The sequence below is a fragment of the Falco naumanni genome, chromosome 6 (assembly GCF_017639655.2).
Source record: "Falco naumanni isolate bFalNau1 chromosome 6, bFalNau1.pat, whole genome shotgun sequence".
NCBI classification, from domain to species: Eukaryota; Metazoa; Chordata; class Aves; order Falconiformes; family Falconidae; genus Falco; species Falco naumanni.
Window position 1 is genome coordinate 11,309,737 of NC_054059.1, and position 22,446 is coordinate 11,332,182.

The following is a 22,446-nucleotide window of genomic DNA, read 5'->3' on the forward strand; positions in this document are numbered from 1 at the left end:
CACACAATCTGTTGGTATCCCAATATGCCAGAAGGTCTGCAATTCCTTCTACAAATAACTGTTAAAAGAAGAGACATGTAACTGTTACTTATTTATTTTTTTACTATGTGGTTGACCAGTTCTATAAGACTGGGTGTGGAACAGGAGGGTAATGTAATATTTATATATTAGAAATAGATTTTTTCCATGCTTTAACTCTTTTATCACTATGGACAAGAACTACAATGATGAGTGAACAGCACAATATATGCTATGAGAACATAAAAATACCACAGTAATACAGCTAGGTCACATGGGTCATCTATAATAGCATTTGAGTTTGGATCAGGAACACAGTTTTAAAAGCAAATCTCTCAAACACCCCTACTTACCACACTTCAGTTTGCACCATGGAGAGTGTGAACTGGGACCCTCTAACACGTTCCAGTTAAAAACAGGCCTTCATTTACCAGATCAGATTAGAGCTAGTCTGAAGGTACCTTGAAACATCTTGAGTTCAGGCCCACAGCATCAACTTTTTCACTCTAAATCAGTCCTACAATGGACCATACCATTGACTAATGAAGACAGAGCCACGAAGGGCAATTCCCTGCCTTTGACTGCACGAACCTGATTTTTTAAAAATCTAGAATATATTTCTATTTCAGAAAATACAGATGAATGCCTACATTTCATATTGTCCTAAGGTCTTCCTTATTCAGTGTACTATTAAAGTCTCTGAAAGAAAAAAAGAACTGTAAACTGTAGTTACCATGACCATTATGGTGTAGCCTGTGCACAAGACAGGTACAAGTTAAAGACGGGATGGGAGACTGATGATGGTATATATAAAACCTTCAATCCAGATGCTGTAAAATACAGTACAGCAGCTGAGCCATTAAACAAGCTATTTACTTTAAAATGCTTCCTACAAAGTTCCCTTGTTAACAATGCCACCCTGCTCACTGGGCCATCTCTTTCCTCAGCGGGCAGGTCTTCTCCTTACCCTGTGCCTGCAGGCTCAGCACTGACAGTCCTGACGATGCATATAGGCTCCACCAGCCCCCTGCTTCCACCTGCACCTACAGGACTTACTGACATGCCCCAGCTTGGGCTACTCCTGGGACATCCCTGCCCCTTCTCCCATCATGGGTGCTCTGCACAGTCAAGAGACAGTATTGCTCTCACAGTTGGGCCTTGTCTCACACATCTATAAGCAAAGACAACCCAACACCCAAATCAGAGACACACTTTTTCCAGAGAGCACCTCCTTACAGTGCCAGGGGCATTTCTGCTAGGTAATGAAATGGAGCTCTCTTTCAAAAAGGACCATCTTAGTGGAAAGGAAGTTTTTGTGCCTCTTTCGCAAAGCACAATGAAAAATACTGACTCTCTCCAATGTACAGTCACATTCCACTCACTGGAGTATTTTTCAAGTTGGTAAAAGTCATCTTGGATTGCCCCTATATGTAAAAGCAGCAACTTACCAGATAGTGGAACTCTCTCACTGGCTTGTTGCTTGCAATGCTCACCTCAAAAGGCTTCCCAGCCTAGGAAAATCACACAATTCATATGGATGAGTATGGAAACATAATGAGTAACTTGAACCGTTCTTAAACTGGCAAGTTTTGTCTCAGACTGTACCTTTATATCCTGGCTCTTTGTTTTAACCTGGAGATAAGTCTGGCTGGGGGAGCTGAACACATCATAGACACTTATGTCGGTCCTACTGCTGAGGAACTCTGCCTGAAGACAACGCAAAACAAAGCTCTTAACAAAACAGAAAAATCTGTGTGGTGATCACGTATAAGGTACTGTTCACAAGAACATCGTAGCCTTAATGGCAGTACAGGACCACTTTACTGCTTGCTCTGGATATCTATTTTGGTTTTTTCCCTTGTTACCTTGGTACAATTATCAGATCACATTTAGACAGGATCCATCTCTTTCAAGCTCTAACATAAATATGAGGTAAGGCAAGTAACAGTAGGTGACGTATCAGCTGTTACTGATGGGAGAAACAGCAAGTCATTGATCTCAGGCCACTCAATATGGTGTGTCACTGCTCGAAAACAGCATATTACAAAGCAATACCTGAACTCTCAGAGTTTTTGTATCAGACAGGACTGGAAACTCAATATCAATTATTCCATTTTCTGGGACAGTGTAATTTAGGACATGGACTGTCAGATTTCTCTCCTCTGTTGCCTCATTCTCAAGGTGAGAAAGTGAAGATTGGTGAAAAAGCAGGTCTGATTGTTGTGCAGTGATTGTGACAAGATTCTGCCTCTCTTCAGCTGTCAGCTGGTTGCTATCAAAACGTGTCACCTTTAGCTAAAAGCAAAAAGACAGAAAACAAGGTAATTCTAAAATGCACAACATATAACCTATGACAATATATATGCACTCACATCATATCAAAAAAACCAAGAGCATCCTCAGATTTCTCACACATCACACATTTTAATCCCTGAGCACTGCAGGTGAGCAAGTCATCCAAAAACAAAATTATTTTTTAACTCCAGGGAGCAAAGAGAGCAAAAGCAACACAGATGGAACTGAAAAGTGACCTTTAAGGCAACTGAAAGGAGAGCCTTTCAGCTCTCCCAATTACTCTTCTTGTTGAAAATGCCTGTCTCGCAGGCAAATTATACAGATCCGAATATTTAATTTTATCACTTGTATCTCACCATCACAACAAAGGACAACCTAACATTACATCATGTGCAGGAAAACGTGTCAGATGAGCAGAGATGGTGCCAAGTCAGATGTCTTTATAGATTCATCAAATGAGCTGAAAAAAGGCCCAAAATTCACAATCTGCACCTTCTTCACTCCAGTATCCATCAATCAGTACTACAGCTTACATCAACATTTATTCCCACATCCAAGCACACTCTCATCTATAGTAAACCCATTCTCCTTCTGCATTACACACTCTAAAATACAACTTCTACATTTACAAGCACCAAACCGTTTCCCTTTTTCAGTCCAGAGGTGTCACTCCGTTACTTCTCCTCCTCTGCCATTATTTTCCTATCCTCTTTGTACAGCATATGCAGATCTCCACTTACTAGTAATAGCAGTAGTTGTTCCTTCATAGTCTCCTAGGAGCATAACTGACACCTTCTTCTCTGCCAGCTGCAAGCATTGCTAAATGCCTCAGCTACCTCTCACTCAGCTTATCTTTGGAAGAGAAAGCAGCAGCAGGTCACAGCTGGAGTTAAACTGGGACACTGACAAAGAAAATGAAAAGGAAGAAAACCAAACCCCCCAATGATCAGGCTAGCACAAAGCTATGGCTTGAGCCAATCTACTCTGAAGGTGTATATTCAGCCTATTTTATTGGTATTTAGGTCTGATTTCTATACAGTAAAGCTCAAGAATTGTAAAGTCAATTCCCCTTTTCAAGCAAAATGCAGTGACGCAATATGCAACCTCTGCTAAATACAGAAATATTGAACGCAGACTATGGACAGCATGAACATGAAATATTTCTGAGAGAGAACTGCAGCTGGTGTAAGACAGACAGGACAGAAGGCATAAAAGACACTTTCACTTGAAAGCAATGTCTGATGAGTTTTACTGAATTTTCTAACAGCTGCTTAATTACACGTATTCATTAAATAAAGTATATATTTCTGAGTGTATACACACACACACACTTCCATACACAAATATTATTAGGAGGGTTGGGACTCAACAACTAATTATTTTTTAATGCACAGTCACCTAATGGAAAACAATCAGCTAGAGACTGAAAAGATTCCTCTTCCATAAGAATGCTGAGAAACGATAAAATATATCCTGCCAACACTATAGCATTCCCTGCCAGTTTTTTCTTTTCTAAAGCAAATGCCTCTAAGTTTAGTATTTGCCAACATGTATCATGAAAAAGAGGTAATTTGAAAACAAGTCTGTAAATTATACTTAAAAATTCAAGGCAAACTTTGGCATCTAAGCAAATATACAGGAGAGGAATTCACATTTGTTTATGCACAGATTGTAATTAAAAAAAAAGAACTTACAGTAGCTAAGAAGTTCAGAGAAGGTTTTATAACTCTAGAGTAGTCCATAAATTCAATAAAATAGTCACTTTGCTTTGGAAATATGATGGTACTTGAATTTTGGGAGATTCCTGTTGAATAATTGTATGTGTTTAGACAACATGCTCTTAACATGCATATTTCTTTAGCAGTATTACTATTCATTGTCCATGATTTTTAAAGAATTCTATCATATTTTTCACCATTTCCACTCCTATCACTCTTCATCCCTCCAGCTAAGGATGAGTACAAAGGTGGTATACAATGTTTTCCACAATGTTAAGTAAGCCATACCACATACTGCTCTACTCCACACAGACTATGTCAGAGTGACACAAGGAAGGAACTTATGAATCCCAACTCAACCAACTTCACCTTGCTGGGGTTGCTACAAAAAAATCTGTAATGAAACCTAGTTTCTAGGACAGGCAGAAATTTTGTACAAATTATTTTTTTCTAATAAGCAGGGTGCAGTGGAACAAGAACTCACAAAAAGGCTCAGTTTGCAAATCAGCCAGTCTAGAAGAAGGTAGACAGTTGACAAACTGGGGCAGAACTCTTTCTACTGATGTGGTTTACAAACAAACAAGTAAGGTAAGTTTATGATTAAAATTGTTTGTAAAACTCAGGCTAATGCTAGCAGTTCTTATGCCTACTCGTCTCATCAAAAGTGATCGGTCATTGACTTTAAGCCCCCATCTGAACTTATTTCTTGGTTATATACAAACCATTGAGCACAGAACTGTATTCAACTGACTTAATAGCTGGTTAAACTATATAATATCTAGGCAAGCAATAGTTCAGAGAATACATTTTTTTCAGATAATATATTTGCATGTGTATGGTTCACACTGCCATCAGCACATGATATTTTTCTAGCACCCCAATCAATCCCTTCTACACAGCAGTTAAATTCTTCCAGTACCACCTAGTCCTTGGATTTCTCTCAGAAGACACGACACATGACACCACCACATACCTGTGAGCGAATCAGTGACCACAGCGATAATTTCTATTGGCTCTGTGTAATCATTGTCACCTTGGTGCCACAACTGATCAGCATTCAAGTTTTGCAACGTACGCTTGTTACAGGTTATATTCACAGATCCATTTATCTGCAATTCAGGGAAAAAAAAAACAACTGTTGAGCCAGCAAAGCCAAGGATGTCTTTCCATCTACAACAGCTTATTTCTGATTAAGTCCTGTACTCTCCCCACATACAAGTTCTGGGGGGTCAGCACCAGAGAATTATGAACACTGACCTCTTTTTGCTTTCAGTAACAATTTTTATCAAATCCAGAAGTTCGTTACTTTTTAGAGTCAACAATGCCTTATGGAGAAAGTTACTTTTTTTCCCCTAATAACTAGAATTACCCACACTTCTACATGGCCAGAGCAGTGGTGCCTACGTTTTACAGAAAAATACAATGAACAGATGCCTGCTTGAGGAGGGGTGGTATACCCTATCCAGTATCTCTGAGCTCAGAGCTTCTGTAGGCTAAGTGCTGCTGAAGGCACTGAAGTCAGCCAACTGCTGAAGTCAGCCAACAGAAAATGACAGGCACACCATTTAGCAGAAATTGGACCTGCTTCAAACGTAGCCCACAGCTCAAATGTAGAATGCTTGATTTTGCAAAAAGATGCCATGAATCTATCACTACTTTTAAATCTTCAGAACAAAACTGCATGCCTTTTTAAATTTCATGTTCCAGGTTACAACTAGTACAGTAACTCCAGTGTAATTACTAGGCAATTAGTAGGCAAAAGGCTTTGGTCTCTATCATTCTAGAGCTCCACCTAGAGAATTACAGTGGTCTCCTCCAGCCTTGTAACACAGGGCTGAGCATGCAGGGGCACACACAGAGCCAGGGAGTGTTCCTGGGCATGTGTCCTCCATCACCTATGCTGCTACAGCGGCTCCTGCAAAGTTTTTTTCTTCCTGGGCCAACTAGCACTCTCCAAAATAACTTCCAGGCACAGTTCAAGGGATCACAGCAGCCAAATATCATTCCCAACAAGCAGCCTGAATGTAGACACTTTATTCTGGAAATTAAAGAGAGTTTAACACTACCCCTGCAAGTCACTCAGACCATGCCAGCTGAACTCAGCGCTCCAGAATGTCACAGGCATATTTAACCTACAAAAGGAGACACAGGTCTAAAGTCTGCAATAATGCAAGCTGTTAATGGAAGACTCACCTCCATTGTTGTTGTTATATTTCTCTTGTTTGTCCAGTAGGAGACAGAAAGGCAAGTGACCATTACAGTTCCTTTCACTGGCTTTCCATATGTGTACCTGAAACACAACAGTCCAAATCAAACAAGGAGCCACCGCCGGGGCTTGGGCTCCTGAAGAGCTCTCAAAGCAAAAGATTCTACTAAAACATTTTTTTCCCGATCTCAAACATGGCGAGAACACATTTATACTTTGAAACACAATTTTCAATACTGAGACCAGTTTATCAACACTAAAGTCAGATGCACAGTGCTGCTCTTCCCTGCACGAGTTCTATAAACCTATTACTATTATTATGGGCTGTACAATGTAGGAAAATTAACTATATTAAGCTAAGCTGGAACTAAGTCATTGAATAGAACACCAACGCAGCATCATTACTAATACACAGTAGAGTTAAAAGGAGATGTGAGAAGCGCAAGTGTTTTGCTTCCCAAATGCTGCTAACACAAAATGAGAGGCCTCAAGATATTTGTACTCAAATTACTAACTAATCACAGTCCAAAGAAATCATGGCATTATTACATGACAAACATAACTTGCAGCTGTGGCAAATCTGAAAACTGTAACATACTCACTTCTAGAATGCCATTAGCAACCTGAAGTCAGTAAGCAGTAATAAAATAAACATTTTGTATAGATGTTTCTGTGTTATACATAAAAGAAACAATGACATTATCAGATTTAGACAGAGAAAGGTGAGGTGGGCACGCCAAAATCACACTAGTCCATCAGCAGTAATGCACTAAGATGTGATAACTTTAAGTATTTGCGACGAGCGAGGGGAAGCAAGCGGCCGACTCAGTGTGAGTGATAAAGCAAGCTTCGATTTATTACGGCGCGATTATGTCTTATATACAGTTCCAGTTAATTATGCCTACTAGTCATCTGCTAATTGGCTAAGCTCTAAAGGGTTACATTTTCATACGTCCTCCTACTTGCGGTTTCTGCGGATAGCTAGCTACATATATTTTTTTCTCTCTTGTCTACGCGAATTCCTCAAAGTTATTTACAACATTAGGCACAAGGTCAGTGTGTTTTCTCAGCTTCCTTATCAGCGTGCCTCAGCACAGCTGCAAGGCCTGCTTCAGCTAACTTAGGCTAACTTTGTTTCACAAAGATCTTTAAGGGAGTCATGGCCGTGATCACACAGCCATTCTGCAACATTTCCCCCTTTTTCTCTTCACGCAAGCAAAACTTGTGCAGTTACACGCTCGAGTAATTTTCGAATACAAGAGAGAGCACAGCTTAAACATACGAGTGCAATGCTAACAATTATTACTATAAGCAACACACTTTACAACAGCCCTTTTAAACTACCAGAAGACCGCCCTAATAATAGAGCACCATAACTTTGTCCATTAATTATCAGAGGTCCTCGGACACGAGTTGCAATTTTTTGTGGTCGGTTGTCAATTACTGTTGTATCTACTGCTGTTGCCAGGTCCAGGCCGAGGCTCCCTCGGGTGGCGGGTTGTAACACGGTGTCTGTCGATAAGAGTTGGTCATGTCTCCTGGAGGGGGTGTCGTGAAGGTGACAGGAGTCGCGATTGGGGTCGACGCGCTGCGGCTCCTCGCGCTCGGTTTCTCGTTTCCCGTCTGCCGACAGACGTTGGTCCTGTGAGTTCCTTGCTGACAATTTCGGCACCACACTTGATGTTGTCGACATCGGTCACGGGTATGTCCTGGCTTCCCGCATCGATAGCAGAGGAAGTCTCGGCGCGTGGTGGTCACTGGCTTCGGGGACGCGGTAGCCCCAGGGGGGGCGCAGAGGCGCAAGCACTGCAAATGCCTGACTTTGGGCTTGCACTAAATCTCTCCCTACTGCTTGGATTGCTTCCACTAGCAAGGCTTGCTGACCTACTGGCACCCGACTCATTCGCTCTAGCATTGTTTCTACAGAAGAATCTAAGGGCAGGGTTACTAAAATGCCTTTGGTGTAACTGTTACTATTCTCCAGAATACACTGGCACAATAACTGCCCTTTCATAAAGTTAGGTGTATCTGGTGGGCTCACTGTGGAGGCCTGACTCATTCACTGTACTACGTAACTGACTTAATATTTTCCAATCAAAGCCTCCCAGGTTCCCTGTCTTTGGTTAGCAGCATTCATCTGATACGTTACAGGGAAAGCTTGTAGGGGGTTGACTTGATCAGCAATATAAAATATTCCCTGACCAGCCGCTTCTTGTGCTATTTTTTGCCAATTAATGTGCGTAGAACGCACCAGTTTCTTTACTGTATTTTTTTCTCTTTTTTTTTTCTTTTTTTTTTTTTTTTCTCTTTTTAGAATTTTGTATTGACTGCTCACTGCTATTTTCTTCCTCAGCAGCACTTTCGTCAAATGTGTCCCCGCCCTCTGGCCCCCCCGAGGCTACTGTGCCGGAGGGGGGGTGGGGGGGACGGACGACACACGAAGGGTTTATAGGTGGTACAGAGAGCACTGTTTGTGATAAAGAGGGTATTGGAATGTGATTTTCACATAGCATAATTTTTCCTGCATTAGGATCTGCGCTTGCAAGTCGGCTTGTTACTGCCGCAGCAAGGCGCTCTGCTTGATATCTTTTTACACAATTAGTTACTTCATGCCATGATTTCATCAAATCTTAGCAACTTTATCATCATCAATTACTAAATCCCATAAACAATCTCCATAATTACACCATTCATCTACTTCAAACATATGCTCAGGATCTATAAAATATCCTTTCGCTTTACCCATAGTAATTAACCTGGCCAGATCTTTTAAAGGGCCTACTCCCCGCTTTTCTAAAAAGCATCATAAAAGTGCTACCTCTTTTTCCATAGCGCGCTTAAAACAGTCCTTTTCCTTGATTAAGATGCAGCCTTTTCTCTGGGTAGACACTCACGGACGGCGAACCTTTCCTTGATTAACGTCGGTTCAAGCACGGATCGAGGTACGATGCCTGCATCAGTCGATCTTCGCTCCCTGGTCGCTGCTACCAGTGCTTCTCCGTCCTCGCTGTCCGGTGGAGAACAAGGATTGGGAGTCCCTGTTCGGGCGCCACTTGCGACGAGCGAGGGGAAGCAAGCGGCCGACTCAGTGTGAGTGATAAAGCAAGCTTCGATTTATTACGGCGCGATTATGTCTTATATACAGTTCCAGTTAATTATGCCTACTAGTCATCTGCTAATTGGCTAAGCTCTAAAGGGTTACATTTTCATACGTCCTCCTACTTGCGGTTTCTGCGGATAGCTAGCTACATATATTTTTTTCTCTCTTGTCTACGCGAATTCCTCAAAGTTATTTACAACATTAGGCACAAGGTCAGTGTGTTTTCTCAGCTTCCTTATCAGCGTGCCTCAGCACAGCTGCAAGGCCTGCTTCAGCTAACTTAGGCTAACTTTGTTTCACAAAGATCTTTAAGGGAGTCATGGCCGTGATCACACAGCCATTCTGCAACAAGTATTTTAAATCATTATGAATTTGGCAGCCACTTAAGACATATCAAAGCTGAAAAGCAGAGGGAAAGAACAATAAAATAGCATAGTTACAGGAAGAACTCTGACAACACTGTCTTGCATCTGAACTCAGTCTTTCCAAGCAGACCTAATTACAGTAATAAGCTGCCATTAACCTTGAAATGATACTGCCATTGGATAGCATCTCTGTACTTAATCTAGTAACACTCCGGAGACGAGAAAGGAAAAGGATTTTATGACATCTACAAGTGTAAGGGACACATAAGCTCTTTGTATACAGAGGCATTATGCCTATAGGAGCAGTCACCAGGAATGAAGTAATTCCCTATAAATAATTATGACATATCAACAAAACTTTGGCACTACTGGGATTCAATCTCAGACCATTCACTGGCATCCAAGTCTGGATTTATTGCAGCAGACAGATACACTTCCAAATACCCTATGAGTATACCTAATGTAGGAGCCAAGTACCCTGTAGAAGATCAAAAATACATAGGAAACCAAATTCACATCAGCATATAATGGATTCCAAAAGCAAAACAGAATGGAAAAAAAGTTGAGGAAAACCTTTTTCCAAAAATTGCCCCTTAAAAGAAACTTAGATTGTTTATAGTATTAGGCTGCATTGCCTCTAGGAAAGGAAGCTTTTTCTCAGAAGTCCAGACATTTAATTTAAATAGCTTGTTAAAAAATCATTTCAACATTTCACTTATAAACAGAGTGTTGTTTAGAAGGTATGTATTTTGTTGCATTAAAAAAAATCACAAAAGACCTTTTATTTCAGGTCTTCTTGAATGTATCTGTCAGGTAGCTCTATCTGACTCTCTTCTTCCCAAAATAAAATTAATTTCTATTTGAGATTAATGCATACTAATTTTTTGTTTAGGTATTTGTTCAACTGAAAAATAAAGTATTATTTATACCATAGACTATGTGAAGTCTCTTCTGAATTTCTCAAGAGTTTTTAGTTCTTCAACTACTTACAGGTATAGGTATTGTGATAGGCAGGAGAAGCCTGTACTTCAAATCCACAACGTGGATAAACTGGATCAAGAAGGATGCGCATAGACGTCTGCAAAATTTTCCAAGTGGTCTAATAAAATATAGTTACTGTACCTACAGACCTTGATGCAGTAAGTTGAAGAGCACCATAAAAGAGCGATAAGAACAAAAAAATGCCTCAAAATATACATAGTAAGCAAAAGACTCACAACATTTTCTGAATAAGGTAGCTCAGAATGTCCTGGCTATAGTCTAGAAATACCTTTACCAGACCAAAAAAAGAACTTAACTAGAAGTATGAAAATCTATCTAACATTGTTATAACAAGTTCCAGTAAATAGAAATGGATGTTAGTCAAATAATTTTGACTGGAAGGTACGTTTTTAGCATTCTGAATATAATTCTTCACTTGACACAATTTTCTTAAAAGTGGGGGTGACAACGGTATCAATGATTTACTTACTTTGCAGTGACAACACCAGTTACATCTTCCTCTCTCAAAGAGTAGTATAATGGCATTGTTATCATAACATCAAATTTTGGTAAAACTGGGAAAAAAAATTACAGAAAGCTTTAAATTCACACAAGTGATTGATTTATTTATTTTTAGTAACAAAGGTAGAAGTGTAATATGATAAAGACTACTACAGTTTCTTAGAATTCCTTAGAATATAAGATACATTTTTAACCCTGCCCTATGCATGCCCCAGACTGACTTGTTGTTGAAGGGAGAACAACAAGCAACGTAACAGCAGCCTGTCCACAAGCTTGTAAGACATGTAAGCTTCATGATCAGACATTATACAGATAATTTGGGATGAACACATTGTCTGCATGATCCTGGAAAAACAAGGACAATAACTGCACCTCATAGGCTTAAGATAGGCATTTTAGAGACTGTATGACATCCAGACGGTACAGTAGTAAAACTACCAAAGATAAACAGGGCACCTGATAAGATGATATTTTTCCCAGGACACAGAATTAGTCTCAGAGAAGCAAGAGATTTGGAAATTTCTGGGGGTATTCAAAAGGTTCATGCTAAGGGAACTAGCTAAGGGAAGCTAGTTGAAATTAATCAACTACCAATTCTGGTCACTACTAAATGCCCTTAAGTAACACTTACCATATTCCATCACTTTAAATCTTTGATAATGAACTTGACCCTATTGAGAAAAAAAAATCACACAAGAAAATACATATAATTGTGGTTAGATTAGCAAGCTTAACATACCTTCGAGGCCAAATCCCACCCATTTTAAAGTTAAACTACAATTTCTGACAGATGTGATTTTAAATCATGGCTCAGCCATTATCAGCTCCTGTTATGGAGCTCCTATAGGAACCAGTAGTATGTATTTGAACCAGAGAAGGACACAGAAGCTCACATGTGGCAGACTGTTAAGTGAGAAGAGCTTGTGGAGCTTCCAATCTGCAGACATCTACATGTGCCTGGTTTCTGAATAAAAAAACAAATATCCAAGCTAGGTAGCATAAAACTACGTAGCATAAGTACTCAGTCGTCATGATGAACCATTAACTGACTTACCAGCAGTATGTTTACTAGCCCACTTAAAATTAACTCAAGTATACCTATACAAAAGAGAAACTCCTACAATATCTACAGGACAAGACCATTTCAAAAGCATGTATAAACCTCAGTTTCTTCATTTACTCAAAAGGCAGCTAAAATTTTGTTACAGTCTACAGTACATACTTACTTCAGCAGAGATATTCAGTTATATCTTCCTTTCTTGTTTATTTGTTAGTTAAAAATCAATGGAAGAAATAAACAACTATACAATACATTGTTACTTATATTCTCTTCTATTTTTCTATTTTTCTAATTTTTTTACTTATTTCCTGATTTTCCTCAGGAGGGTATCTGAAAGTATATTCTGGCACATCTTTGAGATATGGCACACCAGGCTATATTTTAAAGGGTTTTTTCACTCTCTGAACATTAAAAATTCAGCAGATGTTTTTGTTCTTCGGTATAATCACAGTTGACAAAAAAGTCATGATAGTAAGCGGCATAAATTTTGCTTTCAGTTGTCTTAATTGTTCTTCCTTGCTAAAGTGCAAGGAATTCAAACAGCACCAGGAGAGGTTTAAATTCAGTATTAGGAAAAAATTCACCAAAAGGGTTGTCAAGCACTGGAACAGGCTGCCCAGGGAAGTGGTTGAGTCACCATCCCTGGATGGTATTTAAAAGATGTGTAGATGTGGTGCTTAGGGACATGGTTTAGTGGTGGACTCGGCAGTGCTAGGTTTATGGTTGGACTCTATGATCTTAAAGGTCTTTTCCAACCTAAATGACTCTCATTCAGTGATTCTGAACAGGCATGTGCATCATTTGTCTACAGACATATAACCCTCGTTCAACAATTTTTTTACAGCATCATACCAAAAGCTGCCATCAGCAGGGAAACATCATGACGTGATTTACAGCAGCGCCTAGAACTGGAGCTCTAAATCTCAGCTGATTTGTTTGATGCAGGGATTACACCAGAGCAATGATTTTCCAAGAGGAAAATCTGATCTAAATTGGGCCAGGAAAATAGTCTAAGAAACCAAAGGAATCTCCACTTCCCAAAGGACAGGAAGGGAGAGGCCTCTTTTGAAAGCTTGTTTTGCCTCTTCACTTAAGAGTCTTCTGGGAAATAGGGGAAAGATCAAGAAAGACAACAGTCTGTCGCTAAGAAGTGGCTGTTTTGGAAAGGTTAATATTACCAGTTCTGCTCAATTGCATGATGAGGTTATGCTGATATGGAGCTCAGAAGTCTGATTACTTTGATTATTCCTGAGAACAGTGACACCACTACAAGTTATCACATGTGCTGGAGTATTTCAGCGAAGATGGTTTGAAACACGGGGCAGAGGAGATTGAATATGGATAACCAACCATCAGGTAGCATCAAAACATGTCAAATGGGAATGAGTGTCTGTGGCAAGAGAGGATAAACTGAGAGCTCCTATGGAAAAAACCCTAGGACCAGGATCCAAGGTGGAAAAAATTGTAACTGATCTCACTTACCTGATCAATGACTTTGCAAATTAAGCATCTCAGATCAAGCCCCTTAAACCTCTATTTACCCTATATTTATACTTTTCCTAGCAAAACATTTCTATCAAAGTAAAAATCAGATTGCTACAATTTCATTATTATCAATCAGATATCACCAGAATAATTGCTATATTTACATTCCTAGGTTTGAAAAGATATATGTAAAATCCGCTATTTTCACAACATTTGTGCAGATCATAATCCTTACAACAAAAAGTGCTAAATAATGGCATTGCAGCCCACAATCATTACTATCAGGTAATCTTAGGAACAGGTATCTTAGGAAAATGAGCTGTAGTGATTTTATCTCATGTTCTCTGCACATCTTTTATTTCCAATGATAAGCATATATATGTCACCCTTGCAGTTACACAAACCAAGAACAGGATGTTACTCCAGCTGGCAGGATGAAAAAGCATCTCCCTTGAAAATGAGATTTTGTTTCACTTGTTGACTTACCTTAGAAGTAAAAAAAAAAAAATAAATAAGTAATTAAAAGCTAGTAGAACTGTAAACAGTAGAAAACAAAGACAAAGATTAAAGCGAGAGAAGCATATTTGGCTTTGCTTTCTCTAAAATGACAACCTTAATGACAGAAAGCAAGCCATGCTTCACAGTGCAGGGAAATGAAAAGACCCTACTAGGTCATCCTGATGATTTGAACACCAAGCCAGATTTCCCGCTAACACACACTTTTCAGCCAAACTGGTTTGGAATAGGACAAGTAACAGCACTTCAACCACTCCACATCATTTTAGTTCCTCAGGGCAGGGCTGTCTCTCTGGCAAATATTGTTCAAATATTTTGGAGTGGAAGTTGTTAAACCAGTTTCCAGGAGTGGTGGCTTTTAAGACAAGCAGTTACACACACAACACGAGATACTTTTTCTTGAAGATAGGAAAACAACATCATGGCTATTCCACTTGTTTCCAGAGCTGCTTTATTCTAGTCGGTTTTGTCTTCCACGCCTTCTCCTGCTTCCTAAACACACTCACCCACACAGACTACTAGCATTTTGCTCTAAATCAGCATTTCTTAAAACTGCAGAACATCTGTTAAACTCTGTGCACACTGCCCAGAGTATTAAGAAACAGTGCCAAAAAGATAGCCTTAAGATATTGTGAATATTAACGAGCCTTTCTGCAGTTCAGCCTTAGATGCTGTGGATCCTGACATCTGAAAATCACTAACTACAGTCCAGCTTTTGCTCTGCTGTGATGAGCAAATCTTGTTTGAAATCATTTGGGTCTAATCCAACATGTGAGATCACAATAATTTTTCCACCCAGTTTTTTTCTTCTTCTTTGGCAAGCTAAAGTCCCTGAAACTAATCTGGTCTAGGTCCATTTTCTTATTTCTTTGACACCTACATGCGTCACAAGTTACAGCATCAGGAAAGACTCCAGGTGTGGTGTCAGGGCTTTGCCCGGAGGAAGCCCGCGCCGGCTGTATCCCCATGGCTGCACTGCCATCTCACGGCCCGCCTCAGAAACACTCCTCCGCCTCTGCTTTGCAGCTAAATGCAACAGATTTCTATCTACACGGAATTAACAGAAGCATTTCATGATCACTTTCGTGCTTTATGTTCAGAGGCAGGAAATAAACGCAGAAATAAAATTCTCTGTGAATTCCCAGACTCCTGTTTAAATCCACCAGCACAGTCTCCAGAAACTAAGCGGAGTCCCACCCGCATCAGCGGTATTCACGCGATCAGATCCTGATTAAATATTAGTGCTCATTTGCAAACTACTGAATACACAGCCAATTCTAAAGCTTTTTCATACAGTCTGATTTTGAAGGAAGGTGACACTTTTTTAAAGCAGTGATATATATAACCTCAAACTCAGCGCATCAAATGTGAAATCTGTAGCAAGAATTCACTGTGGATACGCTGTAATATACAAAACCTCAAAAAATTCAAAGTGTAAAGTATATCACCAACCCCAGTTGATTCTGAAAGTTGCTTTACAGCTGAATCTTCTAAAAAGATATAATACTTTTCAAAAATCTTTCAGAAAGTCCTACTTGAACCTGAAAATTACTACTTTTCAATATTTGAACATAAATTTCCAAATAACAACTTCCATAAATTAGATTACAAAATGCCTTATAACTAGGAACAACTTCTGGTCAGAGATGACTACTACTAACACTCAGCAACTAGAAGCCTTTCAGCAACAGTTTCCACAACAGGAAATATAAGATATCCAACTAAAATACAAGGTGGAGACTTGGGAACCAGACTGTAATTACTGTCTTGAGTTTTCTTGGAACAGCTGTACTAACACCTGAACTCTTAATAAAAAGTACTACAGGATGTTTAACAGAAGCAACCAGCCAGAACCTGTTTTAAAACAGGATTCAGAGGCAGTACTTCCAGGAATCCAAACTCAGTACACTTGGGAACTGATCTGTAACCACTAGAAGGGAAAAGTTATTTACTGTCTTAACAGTGCTCTTCAAAGACAAGAGGGAAACCTGATACAGAAAGGCTGCACAGCCAACTGTTTAACTAGAAAGCTCACATCATGGCATCTGGATAGCCAAGTCATGGGGAGATCAGCCTTGGTTTGCCATCTGAAGATGTTCCTAAAGCCCTGAGTAGATCCCCAAGCTGCGGTAGCAGTACTAGTTAAGGATAGGTAGGCATATCTCACAAAAATGCCAGGCATATACTAAGTATTCCTTAGCAGTAAATCCAAGTTCTCAGTGACCTCTGTTATCAGGAAGGGATTGGTGGTTCTATGTAACTTTATACAAAACACAGTAAAAACCTGCACCTCCCTTGGATAGCAGAATAGCTGCAGAACAGCGAGCGATATCCAGGCAATAGCTAGGGTTATCCATTTGGAGTGATCCAGGTCCCTCACTAGCTTTCACTGAATACCAACTAAAACTCCCCCACATCACCTATAAAGACATCCACACATCTTAAAACTCAAGCTGAATCCCATTCCATATGACCTTGTATTTCAAGGTACAGCTCACTTGGAACTAAGAGAATCACAAAGAGTCTCCCATCAGGAAAGTTTTTTTCCTTTATTCTGCACGGTTTCTTGCAGATTTCATTAACCCAAAGGTACCACATGCTATCAGAAAAGTAAGTCTGTGAGATAACCCACTAGACACACCTAGTGTAACAGTGTGAATATTGCAATAGTTATTAAATAAACTCTGCATACGACAGCCTTATCCAATGCTACAGAAATAATACATACTGCTTTGTCATTATATTCAACATGGAATTGGAAAATTAAAGTAGAGCAGGTGTGAATGATGGAGGGAAAGGAGTTTGAAGGTAGATATAAGTTTCTATGTGTGGGACTTGGCATTGCTATTTTATTCCCACAGGAATCCTTATAAGCGTTTAAGGCTTTAAGCGATTAAGGCTAGCCAGGTTTTTCTGGACCCCAAAGCCTACAACTTTTTTTTTTTTAATATAATATTCTGTTCTTTTTCTCCTCTATTTTAATTTTCAATTCCAAGAGTTTAATATCAGAAGGAACCATTTAGCCCGATCTCCTTTTACGCCAGGTTAGGTTCCCTAGTATTCAGCTACTCCAGCAATCTGCATTATTACAATGCATCTTCCAAAAAGACAATTATTCCTGGTGCTAAAACACCAAGTAACAGAGAAGCCCTCACTCCCATTTTTTTGTTTGTTCCAGTGATTAAGAGCCTCATCAATGAAAGATGTATACATGCCGATTTCTATTGGTTGGTTCATACTATGCTTTTCTCCACTCGATTAAAAAGCCTTTTAAAACCCGTAACAGCACTCACAGACTGTAATCAATAAATCCATTCGTTCATTTGATCTCTTGATATATAGTCATCAGATGGGACTTCTGCAGTCTCCCACTGACGTGGCTAACTCTGTCATCAATTTATATTAGAAACACCCTGGGTGAGTGTCAATTGCCCAAAAATCAATCCACCCTTTTTTGACAGACTTTACATACATTGCTGTTTTTCATTGGATTTTGTACAGTGAAAAGCTTTTAAAAAATCTGTTACATCAGTAAATCTACCTTAATAACAAATCCATAGTAGCCTTGAAGATTTTAACTCTTTATCAGTGGAATCCCAAATCACCTTTGTAGTCATTTTTCTCATGCCAGATGACAGCTCTATAGTTTCCCATGTTAACTCATTTACTCTTTCTGTTAAGGATATTCACCTTCTGATAGTCTTTTAAATTTCCCCACACTGAGATTCACTTAACCACTCAAAATAATCACCCCTATTAAATGTTTCCATCTCTGCCACATAATTACTCTTTCCTCATGTTACTGGGCTCTGCCACCATTAGAATTTATTTTGTTTCTAGCAGAAATACTTTCATACTTCTACCAACCACCAAGTTTTCCTTGGGATCTTTACATTTCCTACAAATAAGCAAGAGTCCAGATTTTCATTTCTATTGATAGCTATCTCCTAGTTCCTCTTTTTTTCCATTTATTGTTTCTTGAATATTAACGATTTCTTCTGTAAACGAAAAAAATAATCATGCTCCTGTTCTGCTGAAGTTTATCTTTTCCCAAGAGAGCACTTCGCAAAATGTACCAAAAGCATTATGCTGTACTTTCCACCATGAATCATCTCCTGTAACAATGGTGAACAGAGAAAGATATCTAGAGTGACGAGCATCATCCCTACCCCTGGATATTCTTCATACTGCTGGAGCACTTAGAACTTAAGAACCCCAAACACTCTATGTTAAAGCCCTAAGTTTTCAAAATCTAATCCTAGGCAAAATTAGATTAAAATATGATAAAAGACAACCTGGGAAAGGTTGTACCCTGGTAGGTCTAACATGAAGGCCGATGTCCAGTCTTTGGCAGCAGCCAAGGTTCAGCACCTAGAGAACAGCATCAGCCAGGGTAGCCAGCAATGACACTGTCAGCTCAAGCCTCAGGGCTTTCTAGTTAACAGTACTTTATAATAGAGTGTACTTCTGTGAATTTGTCCAGACATCTTTTGATCCCACCCGAGTTTTCAGTCTTCACAACATCCACCAGTGCTGTGCCCCACAGTTCAATTACGCTGTTTTAATTATTTTGAAATTGCTCTTCATCTCCATCACCTCATGCCCTCTAGCTATGCATCAGGAGAAATAGTGAACAAAATATTCCCTATTTACTTTCTCCTCATTACTCATGGTTTGAGAAATACTCCCACCCTGTCATATGTTTTTCCCAGGGTCATTAAACTTCTATAGTAGTACATTAAATGGCTAAAATTTAGAATACCATCAACTACAGTCCACTAAGATTTCACTTGTCTGTTTTCTCACAGCTGTTTCATTAGCCCAGAAGAATCTACAAAGCATTTTTCTTTCAATTTTACAATTTTCTTTTTCCTTGTCTTTTGGTTTTGTTTCAGGAGGGTGTGGCACTCATATTCAGAACGTAAAAAAAGCTGCTTCAATTCCTTCAGCGGCATCCTCCTGACTTCAGGATTACTCAAACCTTTGCAGAAAGTTTTTTTGCCTGGCAAGCGAGCTATTGAAGGAGCCCAGCGCTGTCACCAGCCTTTGTTCCCACATCTGAGCCACACTTCCCCACCTCCTGAAAAGCACCTGTGTAGCTGAGTGGGGCTGTGCTGTCAACCAGATCAATAAACCAGTCTTTCTGGGTTAGGCAAAGAAAAACACAGAGATGCTTTTCCATCTGGGTCACTTCCCTGGCATGCTTTAGATCTCAGCCTTACTACAGCTGCCTCAGCGTGACTGAGAAGCTATTGAATAGCAGCTCAGAGATGGGAAGGAGTGGCTGAGCACAGGAACAAGGGCAGGAACAACTTAAAACATCTTTCCTGTCAAGGACAACAGTAACGACTCCACACCCACATGAGAATGTTTCCGAAAAATCCAGTCCTGACACTCACTGGAGCACCACCCTCACCTACCTCAGCCTATAGAAAACTATTGAGCATATAATGGTACTGGTAAATATTACTCCCAAGTAATACATGATCACATGAGTTTTTCTGGTTTCCACCCCATCATCTCTCTCATTAGAGAACATTAAGCAGCCCTGTTTGTACTTGCTAAATGTCTCTAACAGCCACTGCAAGCCAAGTCAGAAATGCAGTTCCCAAATTAAGGGCATATATACCCAAAACTGACACAAAGTTTTGAACAGGTGAACCTCCAGTTCTTTTTGCAACATATTCAACACTGTACGAGGAGTGTACAGCTGAAAGGATTGGACTGATAGAACTACTATCAACAGCAACGTGCAAACTAGACCATACTGGTTTTGTTATGCAACAGTTTTGCTTTACTATTTACGTTTTCTATCTTGCACAGTTAGTTCTTCCTCAGTAACTACTCAAGTCACCATGAACTGCTGAAACGCCCCTGAAACTAGGCAGAGATTTCTAAATAGTCTTTGATTCCACAACCCTTGAGACAGTGACTAGCTGCACAGCAGGGCGCAACAATTTTCTGTATATTCACTTATAAAATGAATGTAAGGGCATTTCACTTAAAAAAAAAAAAAAAGATTAGTAGTCTATAAGATCTTTATATTAATGTTAAAACCCTTCACTTTTTAAATAACTTTTGTACAGAATCAAAACACAGCACAGACCTTAGGATAAAATATGTATGCTTTTTTTATATCTTTTACACACTACTTAAAGTTTTGTGAGGTTTGCATAATATCCCGAGTTTGCCATGAGAGAAGGATTTCTTCATCTCATGGTCTATGTTTACTTCTGGTTTTGCTTCACAAAAACAAACACAAACACAATTTTATTCACATTATCAGGAGAACTGAAATCTCTCTGGGATTGGCAATGTTAATACTCACATTCACTTCCACCTCTATGGACCAGTCTCCTAGCGGAGGGTTCATTGATAACTGAAATTTCCTGGAAACTATGCCCAAATCACCCTGCTCCATCAACCACTGCTGAATCAATTTCTTCCGAGGGTCCTAGGAGAAAAGTCAGGCTGCATATTAAATGTGAGCAGTCTTGCTAACAAGATTTAGGTAGCAATACATATGATCTTTATTTGTCACATAAAGTGGGAACATATGACAGATTTCTATGTATAACTTAGGTTCCTGCAGATACTTACTCGGATATATATATTCAGAGATGCTTTGTAAGGTTTGAGATCAGGATAGACAGTGACAATCCGAAACATCACATCTTGTCCTGGTTTATACATAGATTTATCAGTCTGGATGAACACAGAGATGCTCTTTGACATGTACATCAAGCTGGTACGGTTAGAGAAGATGCGCCGGCCATCAGCATGGCCTTCCACCAGTAATTCATAACTCCCAGAAGCACTGTTCAAAGGCAACTAAAAAGACAACAGCGTTAACTATATTTAACTCTGTTAACTATCCAAATATTCTTGAAGATATTATTGTTCCAAAAACACTTGACATAAAGAACTGACATACTCCTGAACTTATCACTGTATGTAAATTCTGAAAAAAAAAAAAAAGAGAGGATTTCATGGCTTTAAAATGTCATTTCAACAATTACCTGAAAATGTGTTAGCAGAAGCATCTTTTCAACATATTTGCATCTGATTTTCAGTACTAATCAAGTTTCCAACAATCCAAGTATCTATGCACTCCACAGACTCACACACAGATTGCACTCTATCTTTTCTTTTCATAGGTATTTAGAAATTTCTTGGGTTTGATTTTGCAGGCTAATATTTCTCTGACTTTATCACTTTTTGGTAATGACTTTTCCAGAAATGAAAGAGCTAAAGAAGCTATACGAGGGCAAGATAAGGACAGCAAGAAAACCTTGCACTTCTTTTTACAAGCTTGCGCTTCATGTCTTATGGGATAGAAAAATACTCAGAATGAAGATCTCATGAGATGGGGTACTGTTTTTCAATAGAAAGCTCACTGCTTTTGTCTCATTTCAGTTTAGTGATTCATAATTACAGCACATATTCCGACTGATCTAGAAAGTAAAATAAGTATTCTTCCCAAAATATTAAGGAATAAAGGAAGAGACATTTTATAGTTAACTTATTTAGGATAGACATTGAAGGCTCCTTCAGTGCCGGCAGTAAACACACATACCACTGGCAAAGAAATTTAGACCACGTAAGCTCAGAATAACCATGCGCAGGTCTCCCTGTCTGTCTCCCTAGTGGGCAGAGGAAACAGAGCTCCTAACTCAGACGCATCAGTTCATTTCCTAAATTTAGGTGGGCGGAATCGCAGCCACGGAGGTTAAAACTCTTGAAGCAGAGCTGCTGCAGCACATGGCAATTTCACTCAAGCACAGCCTACACGGACAACGAAGGACCCCCAGGGACATCCCTGCCCAGATGCCTGCTTCTGTACTGCCGCGTGCTTAAGAGTGTCTCTTTGAAGAAGAAGGGTTTTAACACAATACACAGCTCGTTCCAACAAGTAGCCCTGCTAAAAAGCTTAAGAGTCACATGCTTCTGTTTGCAGTTACAACAGTAAATCTGGAGTAAAACCTCTGAAGTCAAGACAACTAAAACAGACAGGCTTGCATTTTTCAGCATAACATATGGAAATAAAGCACTCCTCTTGCACTGGTAATGAAAATTACAGCTATTAACTCACCAGGCACAGCACTTCAAAAGTATCCTACCAAGCTCCATAATGAAAGGCTGTCATGCTGTCAAAACTAATTTTAAGATCCCACAGTGAG

At 39.5% G+C, this 22,446-nt stretch overlaps 1 protein-coding gene across 1 annotated transcript in view; it reads right to left on the reverse strand.

Annotated features, from left to right (window-relative positions):
* The window catches only part of CD109 (CD109 molecule), an 86,076-nt gene that overhangs the window by 43,963 nt on the left and 19,667 nt on the right, over window positions 1-22,446 (reverse strand). The window contains exons 4-13 of the mRNA XM_040598822.1: window positions 20,867-21,097; window positions 20,595-20,720; window positions 11,837-11,876; window positions 11,174-11,258; window positions 6,225-6,321; window positions 5,005-5,140; window positions 4,008-4,117; window positions 2,074-2,313; window positions 1,624-1,725; window positions 1,467-1,529 (exon numbers count right to left, since the gene is read on the reverse strand). Coding sequence (XP_040454756.1) covers window positions 1,467-1,529; window positions 1,624-1,725; window positions 2,074-2,313; window positions 4,008-4,117; window positions 5,005-5,140; window positions 6,225-6,321; window positions 11,174-11,258; window positions 11,837-11,876; window positions 20,595-20,720; window positions 20,867-21,097 — 1,230 coding nt within the window. The remainder of the gene's footprint in view (window positions 1-1,466; window positions 1,530-1,623; window positions 1,726-2,073; window positions 2,314-4,007; window positions 4,118-5,004; window positions 5,141-6,224; window positions 6,322-11,173; window positions 11,259-11,836; window positions 11,877-20,594; window positions 20,721-20,866; window positions 21,098-22,446) is intronic.